The 18,162-nt window shown below is 30.4% G+C and overlaps 3 protein-coding genes across 3 annotated transcripts; 2 read left to right on the plus strand and 1 right to left on the minus strand.

Annotated features, from left to right (window-relative positions):
• Positions 1-431: 431 nt before the first annotated feature.
• LOC111689602 (cardioactive peptide) lies at positions 432-4,921 on the plus strand. Its single transcript, XM_046949217.1, has 3 exons — positions 432-883; positions 4,330-4,393; positions 4,460-4,921. Exons 1-3 carry the CDS (start codon positions 806-808, stop codon positions 4,768-4,770), a joined length of 453 nt encoding a protein of 150 aa, XP_046805173.1. The 5' UTR covers positions 432-805; the 3' UTR covers positions 4,771-4,921.
• A 1,729-nt stretch (positions 4,922-6,650) lies between these two features.
• Positions 6,651-12,042, plus strand: LOC111684104. Its single transcript, XM_046949119.1, has 6 exons — positions 6,651-6,710; positions 9,620-9,774; positions 10,526-10,861; positions 10,944-11,144; positions 11,216-11,329; positions 11,802-12,042. Exons 2-6 carry the CDS (start codon positions 9,637-9,639, stop codon positions 11,919-11,921), a joined length of 909 nt encoding a protein of 302 aa, XP_046805075.1. The 5' UTR covers positions 6,651-6,710; positions 9,620-9,636; the 3' UTR covers positions 11,922-12,042.
• A 140-nt stretch (positions 12,043-12,182) lies between these two features.
• LOC111684105 lies at positions 12,183-17,906 on the minus strand. The gene is made up of 10 exons (XM_023446231.2): positions 17,721-17,906; positions 17,455-17,655; positions 17,164-17,385; positions 16,740-17,097; positions 16,411-16,590; positions 16,184-16,353; positions 14,733-14,877; positions 14,433-14,674; positions 13,890-14,364; positions 12,183-13,810 (listed from the first exon to the last, which is right to left on the minus strand). Exons 1-10 carry the CDS (start codon positions 17,862-17,864, stop codon positions 13,674-13,676), a joined length of 2,274 nt encoding a protein of 757 aa, XP_023301999.2. The 5' UTR covers positions 17,865-17,906; the 3' UTR covers positions 12,183-13,673.
• Between the last annotated feature and the right edge of the window lie 256 nt (positions 17,907-18,162).

The raw sequence follows: 18,162 nt of genomic DNA on the forward strand, positions 1-18,162 counted from the left end.
ATAAAGTAGTGGATCATTTAATCGCTTCTATGGAGCGATCAGTCATTGACAAACCTTTGTCAAAGTCACATCAAAACAACATATATGTTAAAACATCCTTAAAAAACATTGATTGATAGCATCCATCCTCCTCTACAAACCATCTTAAGAATTTAACAGATCTTGAATACTATAACCATTTACAATTCAAATCTTAAATTCCATTAAAATCTTCTTAGCTCTTCCATTTAATAAGTTTATCCATCTTCATTAAATTGTTTTCCTTTTATAGAAAATAAACTTAAATTTTGACCTATGTTAAGGAAACAATCAGTAGCACAGGCATTTACCAAATCACGCTTAAAATGGAAACAGGGAAAAAGAAAAAAAGAATCTTACAGCAAAATTTCTTACAGTTAAACACAAAAAGCAATTACCACCAACCAAAATGACCACCAAAACACTTTAGAAACGCAGCAGGAGAATTGTTAACGAAAAGCCAATACAAAACCTATAACAACAACAACAAGAAACTTGTAATGACCCAAGACTTGTTCACATGTATGTCTGTGTATATTACTAAGCATACACAAATCAAAATTTAAAATGCACCGAAGACCCTATATAAGGAACAATTTCATACTAGACGTTGGACATAACGGTTGTTTTGGCAAGATTACATTTTTGCTAGTGGAAGTTAACAAACTGATTTGGAATAACAGTTATTTTATAATAAAATATTAAACTTATAAAAATAAATACAACGTTTTAATAAGAAATATTTAAAATAAAAAATTGAAAATCTTATTTTTCTATAAAGTGAAAAATGTTGACATTAAAACCCTGTTTATTATTGTGTCTGTTAAGTGCTCATTTGTGTTATGCCACTGAAGCTGAGGCGAATGTAAGATAATTTAACGTAAATAATTATATTTTGTGCTAAATTATTAACATTTTAATGAATTTGTTTAAAATGTTTATTATAAAAAACAAAATAGTATTAAATACACAAAATATAGTCGAATCGCTTTCAATGCAGAATTATATTTTCAAAAATATACAAAATAGTCCGATATTCAGAAGAATTTCGAAAAGTGTTAAGTAATTTGAAGGGAATTATTACCGACTAGCATTACCCGTTGTACTTCACTACCCTGAGCGTTAAAAAAAGTTAGAATGCTGTATTCGACTATGCCGAATCTTTAATATCCTCCATTAATAAGCTTCTTTTTATTAAAACCTATTTATCTAATTAATTTTTAGATAAATTGAAATAAGTTTTATTTCCATAATGATGATATTACCTTTTATATGGGAGCTCTGATCATTTCTGTACTTATACGGCAGTACAGTTTGTGTTGATACCGATATTTACAATAAATTAACATCAAGGACTATGTATTGGGGGCTATAAGAAACGTCTCTGCGACTACTGATGGTGTTGATAAAGTGGACTTTCCTTCAATAATGACGCTGTGTTCCCAATTATTCTTATCTAGGATTAAGATTACATAAAAAGTATCAGTAAAGGAACAACAAAGTAGATTTGTTCATTCCATCAAAATCCTATATGTTTGATTTTATTATTCTAGGTTTAATAATTTAGAAAAATCTAAAATGTACAAGTTGAATGACGAAAAAGTACCAGAAACTCTCCTTTTATAGAATTTCATCCGTTTAATGTTTAATTTTCAGGTTTCAGGGTCTAATATTATAGAAAAATTAAAAAATTAATTTGGAAGAAAGAAGTAGATTCCCATTTATGGTTAAAATAAATATATTCTTATTTATGTTTATAGAGTTCATGTTTATAGGTTCAATATTATAAAAATTGTATAAAACAACTTCCCGTTTTTCATGTAGAATTTTATGATTCTATCTCTAATAGGTTCCCAGATATACGAATTTTTCTGTTCAATTTATATGGGAACTCATAGTCCGCACTTTATTCTCCAAAATGTACATATTTATAATATATAGTTCTGAAGAAACTTGTTCTATCTGTTTCCCAGATAAACGAAATTTTGTATTTATTTCATATGGAAGGCACAAAGCCCCCCATTGGATAGTCCGCCTGTTATTCTCTGAATGTTGACATGAATGTCAAAGTTCTTAAATTAAAATTGCAGATTTTAGCTCTAATAGTTTCTAATAGGGGTCCAAGCCCACTCATAATGGCTCCACATAATGAAAGTCCGCTTTTTTCTCCAAAATATTCAGATGAATATTAAAGTACTTTGTGCAAAATTTGAAAAATTTAGTTTTATTAGTTTCCCAGATAAACGATTTTTGTATTTTATTAATATGGGAGGTGTCCTCCCCTCATGAGTAGTACGTTAATTTATTTCCCAAAATGTTTACATGGATGTTAATGTTTAAGATTCTGACTTTAGTAGTTTCCAAGATTAATGAGTTTTTGTATTTCAGTGCCACGCCCACTAATGCTAGTCCTAAATATTCATATTGACACTAAAATCGCTCAGGCAAAATTTGAGGACTCTAACTGTTATATTATCTCAAATATACGGATTTAAGGATTTCTTAATATGGACGTGGCATCTCGCCCAACTTCAAACTTCGTTTTTTTTTTTAAATTCAGTCCTTTTTAGGTGTAAAAGGGAGAAAACTGTATTTATGGTGCTTTTTTAGCACATTAAGAAAAATTTTTCGGTTTATTGAATTATTTCTATTAAATTATGAACTAACTCTGTAATATTAATTGTAATAACATTTTTTCAATTTCATTGGGGAAAAAAGTACCAAAAAGGGAAAAACGGGAAGTTTAATTTTATTCAAACTCATTGAGCCAATTTTTATAAAATTTGAAAAAAGTAGTTATAGGACCAAATTCAAGCATATTGTTTGGTACTTTTGAGGTAAAATTTATTCCATTTTTTTACTTTTTCTTCCTTCAAATGATACTCTTTGTATGTTCCTTAATATGAACTCAAAATACATGACTATTAAACATATACAGTCCTCATTGAATAAAATTCTTTAAGAGACAACTTTTTAGTACTTTTTATCTCATATATTGAATTTTTTTTTTTATTTTCTAAAATATTCAACCTAGGAACATTAATTTTAACATACATAGTCTTGACTGAATAATATTCTGTAAGTGGGGACTATTTGGTACTTTTATATTCTTCAAATGGTACTTTTTTAAAATTGTTAACCGGAACACACACAGGTATTAAATAAAAATTTATTGAGTTTTTCCGATGGTTCTTTTTAATATTTTTACGATATTGAACATAAATATTGAAAATAAAATTTAAAATGTAGGGACCTTAGTGAATGAGAATCTACTGAAAGGGACTTTTGGTACTTTTTCATTCATTAAATTATATTTATTGAATTGTATATAATATTGAACATAGAATCATAAAATTGAATGATAATCTATTAGAGGTATTTAATAGTACTTTTTTTCAAATATTACTTTCGAAATTTTCTATAATGTGGAAGCTAAATGAATGTAACTAAAAATACAAGCTTCTTACTGAATTCGAATATAATATTCACGAGATATTGTACGTATAAAACTAAAATATTAAACAAATTTTAATCAATTTTAATTTTCTATAAAAGTAAACAAAATTTTGCATGTATTTTATTTAAGTTAGGGTAGCGAAGCACCCAGGATATGCTAGTTGTATATATACTTAAAGAACACATTAATAGGATATCGTGCATCCATCACCGTCTCAACTCATTCCCAACATTTATAATCTCAATCACTATTCTAAGGAATAATTTTGCATGGCCACAGCACCGATCTTATCACGAAATACTCAGGCGTCTATACATTAATTTTTTAACCAACATTTTTGGGATAAAAACTACCTGAAGAGACTACGCTACCAACCAGTACTAGTCGAATACTGTGGGCCTCTGAGATTTGACAAAATTGAGGTATTTGTATTCTTCAGAAAATTACTCACGCATTACTGACTGAAATTTTATGAGTATCTCTTTATAATTGACCTTAAACGCTATAAATAAGTTTAATTGGATCTAGGATCTCTGCCAAATGTGATTAGAATCGATACATAGTTGAACCACTTTGAGAAAAATAAAAAATAGTAATAGGTATGAGATGAATGTTAATGAAACCAAAATCTTTGTCAAATTTTATGAGAATCGGCTCAAAATTGATCATAATTGAATTTTTAGAAAATCAATATATTCCAGCAAACAAATTATTGTTAAAAGTACTCTGCAAAGAACTGGAAACTAATATAAATATATGAAGACATTTATATGAGCTCCTTTATTAATATAGTTTCTTAAATTTCGTATAAGAATTTAGAAAATATTTATAAAATTATTATTATTTTATTTCAGCACAAATTAAGCGGCATCATACAGTGGAAATATGAAAAGCGTCCATTTTGCAATGCTTTTACAGGTAACTTAAAAAAAACATAATTAATTATACTCTTTTATATACTCCCCCTTTATAATTCCCCTATAGGTTGTGGCAAAAAACGTACTTCCTCCCATCCTCCTTATCCGGTTATAAAACGTGGCGATATTGAAGATAAATCCCTTTACAACAGTAACGACTATATATCCGAAGGACTATCCGATTTAATTGACATAAATGCCGAACCAGCAGTGGAAAATGTACAAAAACAAATTATGTCTCAGGCCAAGATCTATGAGGCCATTAAGGAGGCTAGTAAGGAAATTTTCCGACAAAAGAATAAACAACGATTATACAACTTACAACAGAATCAACTAAAGGAGGAACAAGATAAATTGGACGATAATGATAATGTTTAATGGGGATGTTTTTATAATGATGTGATTTCTATATGGAAAATTATAAAGAACAAAAATTTAAATGGAAATGAATTGACGAAATGAAATTAAATATAAATAAATGTAATATAATAAAATAAATAAATTATGAATTAAAAGCAATTATAAAAATATAAAATTAAGTTTTTTTTTTAATTTGAAAGTCGAGAGTTTTTAACGTGAGCACCTGCCTTGACGGCCTTATCTCACGGTGGTCTTTTTCATCCACTGGGTAGACTTGCGAACGGTCTACCATTGCCCCTTTGTTCTTCAATGAAGAACTCAGGTGACAAATTTTGTATATTGGCTTTGTCCGGTCATGCACAAGTACTTTGCTGAAGTACTTGAGCTATTTAATCTCTGACCATTGGATGGCTTCTGTTGATTCGGCAACAGCACATAGAGACGTAACCGGTGGACCGAAGTACGGATCCATTAAATAAACCGAAGACATTGTTGTTACTCACAGGAACACACTGTAGTAATTCTGATATAAACAGAGTATACTCTGAAAATATCTGGACAAGGAAGGAAAATTCAATGGTATCATATGTATATGATAACTTTCATCCATCATCATTTAGCCCAGAACACATCTCATTCATAAGAGAACAACATACGACACATTCATTAGGTAGACGGGTGGGGTAAGGCCCGCCGAACCTCACATTCATCCCGTACCATATACAATCAATACCAACTCATTTCCAACGCTTAGACCCACAGTCACTTCTCTGTGGGGTATCTGTAGTTTTCGGCAACAGCACCGAACTTATACCGAAATATTGACTTTACCTTACATCAGTTTTTTAACCGCCACTTACTCTCCCCGCGATTTTCGGTTTTAACCACAGCCACTACGTGGATCCCGAAGGAATCTCAACCAACTGACCAGCTAGGACATTGTCCTGCGGGCCAGTTGCAAGGACTAAGCCTAATAGTAGACTATAGGCAACTTTTTAGTCCCGGCCAGACTAGAGGTATTGGTCACCTCTTTGAGAAGTTTGTCATTCCGTTTGTAATTTCTATAATATAATTTTCCGACCCTATAAAGTATATATATTCTGGATCCTTATAGATAGCAGAGTCGATTTAGCTATGTCCGTCTGTCTGAGTGTATGTTGAAATCAGTTTTCAAAAGACCCCATATATCTGCGAGTTCTGAATTTTCAATCTATCTATCTATCTATCTATCTATCTATCTATCTATCTATCTATCTATCTATCTATCTATCTACCTATCTAACTATCTATATATTTATCTATCTTTCTGTATTTTCCACTGTTCCACTGGATCCACTGTATTTTCCCACACATCTTTGCTACAAAACTATAAAATATATGCAAACAAATGTATGTGAATTTAGAAAACAAAAAATTAATACTGATGTTGCTGTATGGATCTAACCCAGTTGTGCTGTTGTTCTCTGCCATCTGCAATATTTTCGAATTCATAATGTTGCGCCATACTCAACGCTACATGGCAACAAACAATGCGCTGTATTGCCTATAGTACGTTTAGCCGGCTACGTGCGTCTATTTATAAAATAACGAAAAGAGAATCGAAAGCGTAATGAAAGTTTTTTCTTCTTCCGATTCGAAAAACGGTTGATCGACAAATTTTCCCAACTACAGCGGCAATTTCGAAAGAATTTTCAAAGCGAACGGTTTCATTTGCTGGTCAGTGTTTCGCGTTAGTTGTAGTATTTTGGAGAAAAAATTTAAACAAATTGCATAAAAGTGTAAAAAAATAAGGAAGAAAAATTGTTATTGATCTGCAGAAAGTAAAAACAAAATAAACAACGGAAATAAAAATACAATAACAAAGAATTGTTTTGTTTATGCTCAAAGGTTTTAAAAGAAATTAGTAAATAAAATTTTGAAAAATTAAGTGAATTTTTTATTATTAACTGAAAAGAAAAGTGAGTAATTTTGATTTTAATTTAAAAAATTATTTTAATAATTTTACAATTTTTCTCATATTATTTTGATTTATTAATTTAATTATTTAAAAACTACATAACAAATTTTCAAATTTCTGATTTTGAAATGAAAAATTTCTAAAAATACAATGGAGAGACAGTAGATTTATACAATCAATGTCTGCCTCCGCTTGTCTGGTTGTTGTGTGTGTATTTCACCCATTCTTTTTATACGTGAATATATCGCATTGCACTTTTTTAGTTTTTTCTTGAATATTTCTTAAAATTTTTTCACATTTTTTTCTTTCTTTTTTACTAAAAATAAAATCATCTATTTTTACCGGTGTAGTTCTTTTTCTCTTCTTTAAAAATCAGTATTTTTAACAAAAAAATCGTGTTTTTCTGTTAATTAAAAAAACATACAAAAAATCCAGATGTGTTCATGTTCAGGAGAGAATGCTGAAGAGCGAAAAGATGATGAAAGGTGTTAAGCTACATGATGCACATTTTAATTTTGTCGAAATTTTATATAAAATTTATTGTTTACAATATTCTTAAAATTTTATAATTTATTTTTTTGTTTATGACTGAAAATATTTATTAAATTCAGAGTAAAATTAGTCACTGTGTGTGTGTGTGTGTTTGCACAACAGCAACAACATCATTAAAAATGTTTTCATTTCTATTTCTGTTGTTTTCGTATTTTATTCTATTTTTATGTTCAATTTGAATAAAAAGAAATAAAAACATCGAAAAAAGGTGTTTGTGTGTGGGTTTCGAAAGAATTTCTTTTTAAAATTTTATAAAATTTTTCTCGAATGAAAGTGACAATTTTATTATTTTTATCCAGAATATTTAGCGACGAGGTGTCAGTAAAGTTTTGAAAAATAGTAGTAGATATTTTAAATGCCCTAAAAATATTTTAAAACTAACTGAATTTTGAGTTGACTAGTCCATAGTTTAGTCCATATTGAAATTTAGTCTAATACATAGTTTAGTCTAGAATAGTTAGTTCAGTCTATATATATATAGTCTAGTCTATAGTCTAGTCTAGTCTATAGTCTAGTCTATAGTCTAGTCAATAGGCTGGTCTATAGTCTATTCTATAGTCTATAGTCTGGTCAATAGTCTGGTCTATAGTCTATTCTATATTTTATTCTATAGTCTAGTCTATAGTCTAGTCTATAGTCTAGTCTATAGTCTAGTCTATAGTCTAGTCTATAGTCTAGTCTATAGTCTAGTCTATAGTCTAGTCTATAGTCTAGTCTATAGTCTAGTCTATAGTCTAGTCTATAGTCTTGTCTATAGTCTAGTCTATAGTCGAGTCTATAGTCTAGTCTATAGTCTACTTCAATGTCTAGTATACAATTAAAATTATTATAGTGTAGTCTATAGTGTAGTCTATAGTCTAGTTTATAGTCTAGTCTATAGTCTGGTCTATAGTCTAGTCTATAGTCTAGTCTATAGTCTAGTCTATAGTCTAGTCTATAGTCTAGTCTACAGTCTAGTCTATAGTCTAGTCTATAGTCTAGTCTATAGTCTAGTACATAGTCTATAGTCTAGTACATAGTCTAGTCTATAGTCTGGAGTCTAGTTTAAAGTTTTTTATATAGTTTAGTCTGTAATTTAATCTATAGTCTAGTCTGCAGAATAATCTATAATATAATCTTTAGTCTATAGTCTAGTCTATAGACTACAGTTTAGTTTAGTATATAGTCTACTATATGATCTTATATATGCTCTAGTTTTTGTCTGGTCTATAATTTAGTCTACTTGTTCAATGTCTTGTCTTCTCTAAGGAAAATTTGCCAAAAGCATGATATACGTACATATGTATGTGCTTTAATACATAAAATTTCAGAAAAATGTCTGAAATCGGAAGTTAAAGGATTTCGATATCTTTGATGTAGTCTGTAATCTTAAATATTAAAAAAGTGGGTCACGCATTTTAACTAATGTATACAAATAATGACAAATATGTCAATTTTGACACAAAATGCCAGAAACGCGTCATTTATCATGCTAAATTCTTTAATGACATATAGCAAACATAAAGTAACAAATAGAAGTGAAGGTCGCTTGTCAAAAACTAAAAAAAAACTTACTTATAGAATTTTAAAGGGACACAAGTATACTGTTACGTCATTTTGAAAAAAAAAACATACATATTAAAAAGGTTCATTAACTTATTACTTCGTGGAAAATTCCATATTTTCCGCACATCATTTGTACATATTTGGTTTATTTTGACTTGTTTGAAAATGTATTCTATTCCAAAATATTGTTTATATTCAAAATATAGAAATTCAACAAAAATTTTAAAATTCCATTCAATATTTAAATTTACAAAACTTTTGTTTATGAATAAGATTTTAAACAAAATAGATTTTTATATAAAAAAAAATATAATATATAATTTTTAGGCACATGTATTATAAATGTGCCATTTTATTGCACACGATTTAAATTTGAAAAAAATAAACACTTAAAATTCAAATATTTGTAAATTAGGATGGTCCCCCGAATAATATTTTCAATCTCGCCAACTAAAAGAGAATTCAAAGATATTATGCACTTTCTTTGGTATTCTACGATATTTTAACAATTATTATAAAAACTTCCAAAATAATTTTGATACGTAAAAATTTCACCCTTAAAACACTTCCACTCATAATATACATTATAAATTGATGTATGTAAATTCATATAATTAAAATAAATTAATAAATATCTATAAATTATTAACAATTTTGTTTAATTTTTAAGTCGACAATATTGTTTACAAAGGAAAATAAAGTACAAAATTTTCCTGTTGTTGTTTTTCGTATTTTTAATGACAAAAATTATTTTAATGAAGAAAACGTTGATGGCGATAATGACGATGATGATTTTCTTTTAAATATTTTTAGACCAAATACCCACAAATATGTCAGATGCAAATAATGAAACAGCGGCGGTAACACAACAACAACAATCACCCCCACAAAATGGCAAAGAACGTTCCAAATCAACAGAGGAGAAGGAGATACCACGTGAACCAGCACTTGTGTGCAAAGACATTAATGTAAGTGACAAAGGTAGAAAAAGTGAATGGACTCAAATTTATTTATAATTAAATGAGTGAAAATGCTTTCCGCTATTATGGAAAATATAATAGATTATAGACTATAAACTAGTCTACTCCATACAGTTTGGTCTATATTCTAGTCTATAATACAGACTAGACTAAGGACTAGACTAAGGACTAGACTATAGACTAGACTACGGACAAGACTATACACTAGACTATAGACTAGACTATAGACTAGACTATAGACTAGACTATAGACTAGACTATAGACTAGACTATAGACTAGACTATAGACTAGACTATATAGACTATAGACTAGACTATAGACTAGACTATAGACTAGACTATAGACTAGACTATAGACTAGACTATAGACTAGACTATAGACTAGACTATAGACTAGACTATAGACTAGACTATAGACTAGACTATAGACTAGACTATAGACTAGACTATAGACTAGACTATAGACTAGACTATAGACTAGACTATAGACTAGACTATAGACTAGACTATAGACTAGACTATAGACTAGACGAATATAGACTAGACTATAGACTAGACTATAGACTAGACTATAGACTAGACTATAGACTAGACTATAGACTAGACTATAGACTAGACTATAGACTAGACTATAGACTAGACTATAGACTAGACTATAGACATGACTATAGACTAGTCAATAGACTAGACGTGAGTATTTTCAGACTAGCATTAACCACATTTCCATTTTCTTTTACAGATTAAGACTGAACTGGAATGCCTTGTTAAATTGTTAGATGGTAAAATATATAAAGAGGAAGAAGTATCCATTGAAGAATTGCATCAGTATTTAATTGAAGATGAGGGCTCATGGGCTTTGGGCGATAACTTTTTGGTCTTTGTACAGAGAGTTTTACGAGAACAATCCTTTTCGCCCGATACACGGATACATTTAATACGCACATTGGCTTTTGCCGCTCTTAAAGATGATGTCATTATTATCTTGCATCAAGATCGTCGTGATCACACTCTTATGAATTATGGTTTCGATATTGAAAAGCAAACACCCGAGGAACAACAAGCCTGGGCTATGTTTGTAAGTTATTAGAAGGGAACTAAGAAAACAATTTTTATTGAAGTTATACAATTTTATGTTTTTTTTTTTTCTCTTTTACTAGATGTGCAATCTTTTTGAAAATGTTAGTCCTTCGGAATGGCTTTTATATATTTCCGAATGGGATTATAATGGTCAGACTTTGTCAAATATACGTGTCACCACCAAAGTTGCTGTCCATTGCATTCTCTCTAGTTGTCCGGTTTTGAAAAATATTGGTTCTATGATTCTATACAATGTGGCCATTAAAGAAGTTAAGACTGTGGTAAGTATGGGATTTTATTATTTCCGAAATAGTACATTTTTGAATTGAATTGTTTTCTTCTAATTATTCAGGTCTTTGATGATGTTGCCGTTGAATTGACAATGGCTATTTTACAATTCTTCCAAAGCAGCCCAAATGAAGATCAAATTTTCCGTTGTTGCAAGGCATTGGCTAGATTTTTGGAGGTAAGTTTTTAAGAGACTTGATCTTTAGCTTTATGTAAAGGGTTTCAGATAGTTAAATAGGCCGTGTCCTAAAAGGCAGTTGGGTAATTAACGCCTTATAAAATTGAATTGTAAAAATTTTCTCCAGACACTAAAATAGCAATTGTCATGAAACTAGTTGAAAATATTCTTTCTTTAGTGGTATAATTATATTACTAAAACTTTGTTACTTATTTCTCCTATAACTTGTCCTAGAAGGATTAAAACTTTTTCCTTTTCTGTTATAGATATGTCACAAAACTGTAATCAATCAATTCTGAATCATAGTACATTTTAAGAAAAAAATTTTTGAAAATCTATAGATTATTTTTTACATTTAAAATAAAGCAATACACCTCCACAATCTTTAATTTAAATTGTTCTTTTATCTTTTATAATGTATTTTTGATACAATATTTAATTGCCTTTGTCTTTTTATTTGATTCTTCTAAAGGTCTCACCTGATGTTGCCGCCATTATACAAATGATTGGACCACATCCAAAACAATTTGCCGGTAAAAGTGAACGTGTTGATGATTTAATTAATATTATTAGTCGTAAAGTACCCGCTTAATGCGTAAAATTTCTTTTTTTTTTAATAATAATATTAACAACAACAGCAACAAATCTCAATAAAAAAATGTTAAATTTTTTAATATTTAATAAATATAAGTTTTATGATTTTATCACAAATATTATTATGCACAAATAATTTTTTATATATAAAAACAAAATACATTATAATAAATTTTAACAAAATACAAAAAAAAATTATTGAAAATTAAAAATTTAATAAATATTTTTTAAATGTAAAAGAACTCACGAAAAGGTTTAATTTTTAAACGAACTGTCATTATGCGCTTACTTTTTTGATTTTGATGATCATTATAATCTGTGAAATCATTATAAATAGATTACTATTTCATTATCTAAAAACAATCTAAAGTTATCTTTAAAATCGGTCATCGAAGAACGGGGTTAATGAATTTTTCTGCATATTCATAAGATTTAAGGACACTGCATTATCAGTGACATATAACCAACAATGCTCCAAGAAATGTCTCAATATTGGACATCTATAGATGCTTCGTTAAGAAGTTCCAGGGTAAATAGTTTTTTCCACGCAATAATACAGACAGACAAGAGGACATCGTCAAAACGAAATCAAGTATACTGGCAAACGGCTCTTAACTTTAGGCGTAATGACCAAAAGCGGTTATAGAACGCTTTATCAATGTTTACTGGACACTGTGGAAATCGGGCGTGCCTGCTCGCATACCAGACACAGAATATGTCGGAAACTTTGAAACGCTGATCCCAGATAGAATATCTTGATCAAGTGGAATATTAGAGCAAATAACAGAAGGAATCTGTTATTTCACGGATTGCTATAAATTGGGACAAAGTGGGTTCTATATTGAAGACCCAGATACAGAAATATACCACCGTTTACCTAATCATAACACAAGCTTTCAGGCAGAAGTCCGTGCAAAAACGGATTAGAATAAATATGGCATCGACAGCCAGAAGGAAATTAGGGCGATATCAGATCATAGAATTAAATCTAAGACCGTATTGGATTGTAAGAAATCTTTAACTGAATATTCTCCCCAGAGGAATATGGGTAGCAGGCGGATCGGGAGTAGTCGACAACGAAAGGGCGAATGTAATAGCTTTAAAGGGAAGGTATCTCGAGTCAGTTAACCTGTCAAACGCAAAACCATTAGACGCAATAAAACTGAATTAATGTGGGTGTGAGAATGTCATAAGGCATCTTGGAATAATGAACCCCAAAGATCCTATGGGGTGACCCTGATGAGAGCAAGACGTGAAATCTGCTCAAAATCAGTAAGTCTAAGGTTATTATACGAGCACAACTGTGCCAAAATTGACGTGCTGATTCAGACAAATGTAGAGCATGTGGAGAGGACAGTAAAACTCTGGAGCCACTGCCAGACATTCGTCGAAGTTATATCCAAGTATCATGGATGTGATATTATACCGGAAATAACATTCCTGACTAACACTGATTGGAAGATTCTTAGGAATTAAGTCCAAAAAACTGAGTTTCTAATCATTGAAAAATAATACATTCAGTGAAGATTTTTATGAAAAAAAGAGCACAACAGACCCTTAAGTGGCCTAAGTGTAATCCATAGGATTTTATGTAGTATACATCCTCCTATCAACCTAACCATAAATTTATGATTTATAAAATTATACTCAAACACTTAAAACCAAATTAAGTTAAAATCTGTACCACTTTAAGCTCAACCGCAATATCGAAAACCTTAGAGCAAAGAACCCAATTCCATGCAGCAACAACTTAATTTGTATCACCACAACATAAAGGAAAAAAGAAAAATGTTGATTTGTTGGCACGTAACTGAAGCCAATGTTTTTGATTGGACACAAACATTTCCGATGGTAGTTGAGTCTCCTGGAGTGCTGCTTCCGAATCAGCTGCAATATCGAAATCAAAAAAAAAAAATTCACTTTAAAAATTTTTTTAAATATTAAACATTATTCCAGATACACTCACCCGTCTTTTTATCATACTTCGGTGTTTGTGTAATCGATATAACATCTTCGGGTTTACGCAACAATATCTTACCCACACCCTTACACATTCTCAATACCTCATGATTACTCAACTTATCTAAATGATGCTGTTCCAATAGAGGACAACTTAATATCCATTCTCGTACATCATCGAAATCGTTAAGCAAACGTACAGCTCCATTTATACTAAATCGTATGTGACGTTGATAGATAAAGTCCAGCCAAGCTTCACAAATGATTTTCAAAATTAACTTTAAAATGACCACATCTTTGGTGGCCTTAATGCAGGGTAAATAGATTTGATCCAACATATAACCAACATATTCACTAGATTTTTCATTATCAAACGTATTCTTTTGCCAGTACGAGGCAGAAGGGAAGCAAAGAGTAAAATTGGCCATGCTTACAAGACGGCAAACATCGGAGAGAACTTGAACACACTCATCAGTGGTTTTCTGAAATCAAAAATAATTTTAATTTACAGTAATGTAGGGTAATACTTATATGTCATATCATTACCCACCTTTAACTTTTCTATATTAACATTAATTTCACAAATCAATTTTGTTCTAAGGGCAACACAAACCAACATTAAAATATCGGTTAAATCGGCAGTTAATTTTGGCAGTTTAAAATTTAGAAATGCATTAAGACACAATTTAACATCACTTTCCAAAATCTGAAAGAAACGATTCATTTTCCATTCATTGCACAATTGTTTTGCTTCTTCTTTAACCCACAAACGCATGCTATGCACTGAATGATCTGTAAGGAAGTTTAAACTGTAAATTATTTTGCACAATTCTATAAATATAAAACTTACCTATTCTATGTAGTATGGGTATTTGCTCGGCCACTGGTACCAGGCTCGAATTGCTAATGTCCGCATTATGAAAATAACTATTGCTTAAATTTATTAAATTGTTAAAAATGGAAATCCAAACAGTACCGGTTGGAGTACCAAATTGCTATGAAAAATTAAATAAAAAAGACAATATAAAAAATATATTCTTAATAAATTTACCACACTTTCGTTTTTGTGAAACAAGTTCTGTGGTAGGAATTGAACCCCCGATCTCATATTGATAAAACAAAATTAAGATCCACAGCCCAACAGAGGACGTGAAATATCGAGATATTCATACTTAAAGTAAGGAATTTAAATGAAAACTATACTACAGACCAAGCCATAGACTAGACTAACGGATAGACTATAGAGTAGACTTAAGACAAGACTATAGACTATACTAAAATATAGACTGCACTCTAGATAGAACTATAGACTACACTAAAGATAGAATATAAACTATACTGTAGATTAGTGTAGACTATGAAATTGACTATAGTCACTATAGGCTAGACTATAAACTAGACTATAGACTGGACTATAGACTAGACTAAAGAATGTACTATAGACTAGACTATAGGCTACACTATACACAAAACTATATACTAGACTATTGACTAGACTATAAATTAGACTACAGACTAAATTATAGACTAGACTATAGACCAGACTATAGATCAGACTTTAGACTAGACTATAGACTGAACTATAGACTAGACTTTAGACTAGACTATAGACTAGACTATAGACTAGACTATAGACTAGACTATAGACTAGACTATAGACTAGACTATAGACTAGACTATAGACTAGACTATAGACTAGACTATAGACTAGACTATAGACTAGACTATAGACTAGACTATAGACTAGACTATAGACTATAGACTAGACTAGACTATAGACTAGACTATAGACTAGACTATAGACTAGACAATAGACTAGACTATAGACTAGACTATAGACTAGACTATAGACTAGACTATAGACTAGACTAAAAACTAGACTATAGACTAGACTGTAGACTAGACTATAGACTAGACTATAGACAAGGCATTAGACTAGACTAAAGACTATACTATAGACTATTGACTAGACTATAGACTAGAATATAGACTAGACTATAAGCTAAACTGAAGGCTAGACTATCGACTAAACTATAAGACTACATACTAGGCTAGAGACTACACTAGATTATAGACTAGACTACAGACCAGACTATATACTAGACTATAGACTTGACAATAGACTAGTGTATAGACTAGGCTATAGATTATACTATACACTAGACTATAAACTACGCTACAAACTATACTATAGACTAGTCTACTTATTATACCATATATTAGACTATAGACTATATGTGAGAGTACAGTAAATTTTCCATCCCTGGATTGCTTCATAAAATTGTTGAAAATTAAACTAACATTATTTGTTGCTTCCATATTTTGATCCATAAACTGTTGCATTGTTTCCGCTTGTGCCGTAGCCGATATTAAAGTCAGACGAAATAAACGATCCCACAAATTAGCACACACAAAATTGGTTAAAATTTCACCAATACCTTGTAAGGTCGAATAAACTGGTTCGGGGATATCTGTAAACAACAACAATTCATTATACACTACTATTGAAAAAGCTATAAAAGTTTAACCTTTAACATTTTGCATAAATAACCAATTGCGTATAGAATCGACATATGTTAAAGAATAGCAAGATACGGGAGTATCAATCCACCATAGTATAATATGATCCAGTATAATGCCCACATAGGACCACATTAAACGCATGCCGCGTAAAACGAATTCATGCAAGTCTTCTTGAGTGGCATGACCTAGAAAGATACATTAACAATTCGGAATAGATCTTTATGTTCTAAGACAGAGAGATAACATATAGCTTGTACCGTAACTGATTTATTGTGGTGATAAACGGTCCTAAATTAAAGGTGTTATAATTCTTTGCCTCAGTTCATTTACTTACCAAATATTGTGGGACATATATCAAAGGCCCTTTCAATGAATTGAGCCACAAAGCTTCTTTCGTTTTGCAGAAACATTTCAATATGTTTACTGCGCAAAGTCACCGTAGTGCCATGTTTTGTATTATTGTTTCGGACCAATTCAGGATCCAAATTAAGTGCAGAGTAATCTCTTGGACTTTCATTTATATATTGTTGGAAATCTCCATCGGTTGTTAGATTTAAAGTTAAAATACGTAAAATTTCTATACTGGAACAATTCGATTCGTTATTTTCACGCCACGCCTCCTGTTCGCCCATATTGAAAAGTCCGAACATAAGATCAAGAGCATTTTGTTCGATGCGTTGTTGAGCCGCTAGCTGGAATGATAATGAACAATATTTTGACATATTTGAAAAATGGAGGGGGGGCAAATGAAAACCTACCTGTAAAACATAAGCGAAATCAATAGATTTATAGGGCAACATCAGAGCCGGATACATATTGCTGCAAATATTTGAATTTAAAACTTCATCGGAAGATTTCTTAGTTTCACCATCGTCACAGATCTCCAACGGTTGACGACATTTATTATAAAGTTGAGTGATTTGTAAAGCCCAATTTAACCAAATTTCCGATTGCATAGATTTCTTCAAAAGAAAACTTAACTAAAAAATAAACAAAGCAATTATAAAATAGTTCAAGGCCCTACAAGTAAAGTATGTTGAATAACCCACCGTTCTCTTCAACACAAAAGTCAATTGACAAAATCTTCTGTCATTCAGCTCCATTATAAAACTGAATTTTTTCATTAGCAAAGCATTATAAGGGCTTCGTTTGATTTTCTTTGATAAAGATTGAAAATCTTTATTAGAAGATTGATCTTTTAAACTCCAATATAGCTCTACAATGCGTTCACATTCTTCTAATAAAGTATCCTTGAAAAAAAAATAAAATCAAATATTATTTTTTGTTTAAGTAGAAGTTAAAAAAATAAATTTACATGTTCATTAAAAATATCCACTTTAACATCAATTATCAATCGTTTAGTTATACGTCTTAGCTCATCTCCTAATTTGCACAATTCCACAAAAGTGTGCATCGGTTGTGACTTATTGCGACAATACCATTTTGGCGTGGAACTCATTTTATACGATTATTTTGAAAGAAAATTTTATAAGAAATTCATTACTTTTTTTAAGTTAAAAAGGAGCAAATATTTATTTTCATAAGCACGTGCTGTTATGTTATTAAATCGATGTACTTTTTATAAAATAACAGTTTCATTTCCTTAGCAACGTTTCTTAGATTTGCAGTAGAATTTCAATATGTCAAACATAATGATATGCTAATTTTACATACAAACGTTGTTTGGACGTTTTTAGATATACTTTGCGGTAACTACATACAAAATTTCCCATATAGACCTTTGTTAGGTATATATC

Source organism: Lucilia cuprina, chromosome 4, assembly GCF_022045245.1.
Source record: "Lucilia cuprina isolate Lc7/37 chromosome 4, ASM2204524v1, whole genome shotgun sequence".
NCBI lineage: Eukaryota > Metazoa > Arthropoda > Insecta > Diptera > Calliphoridae > Lucilia > Lucilia cuprina.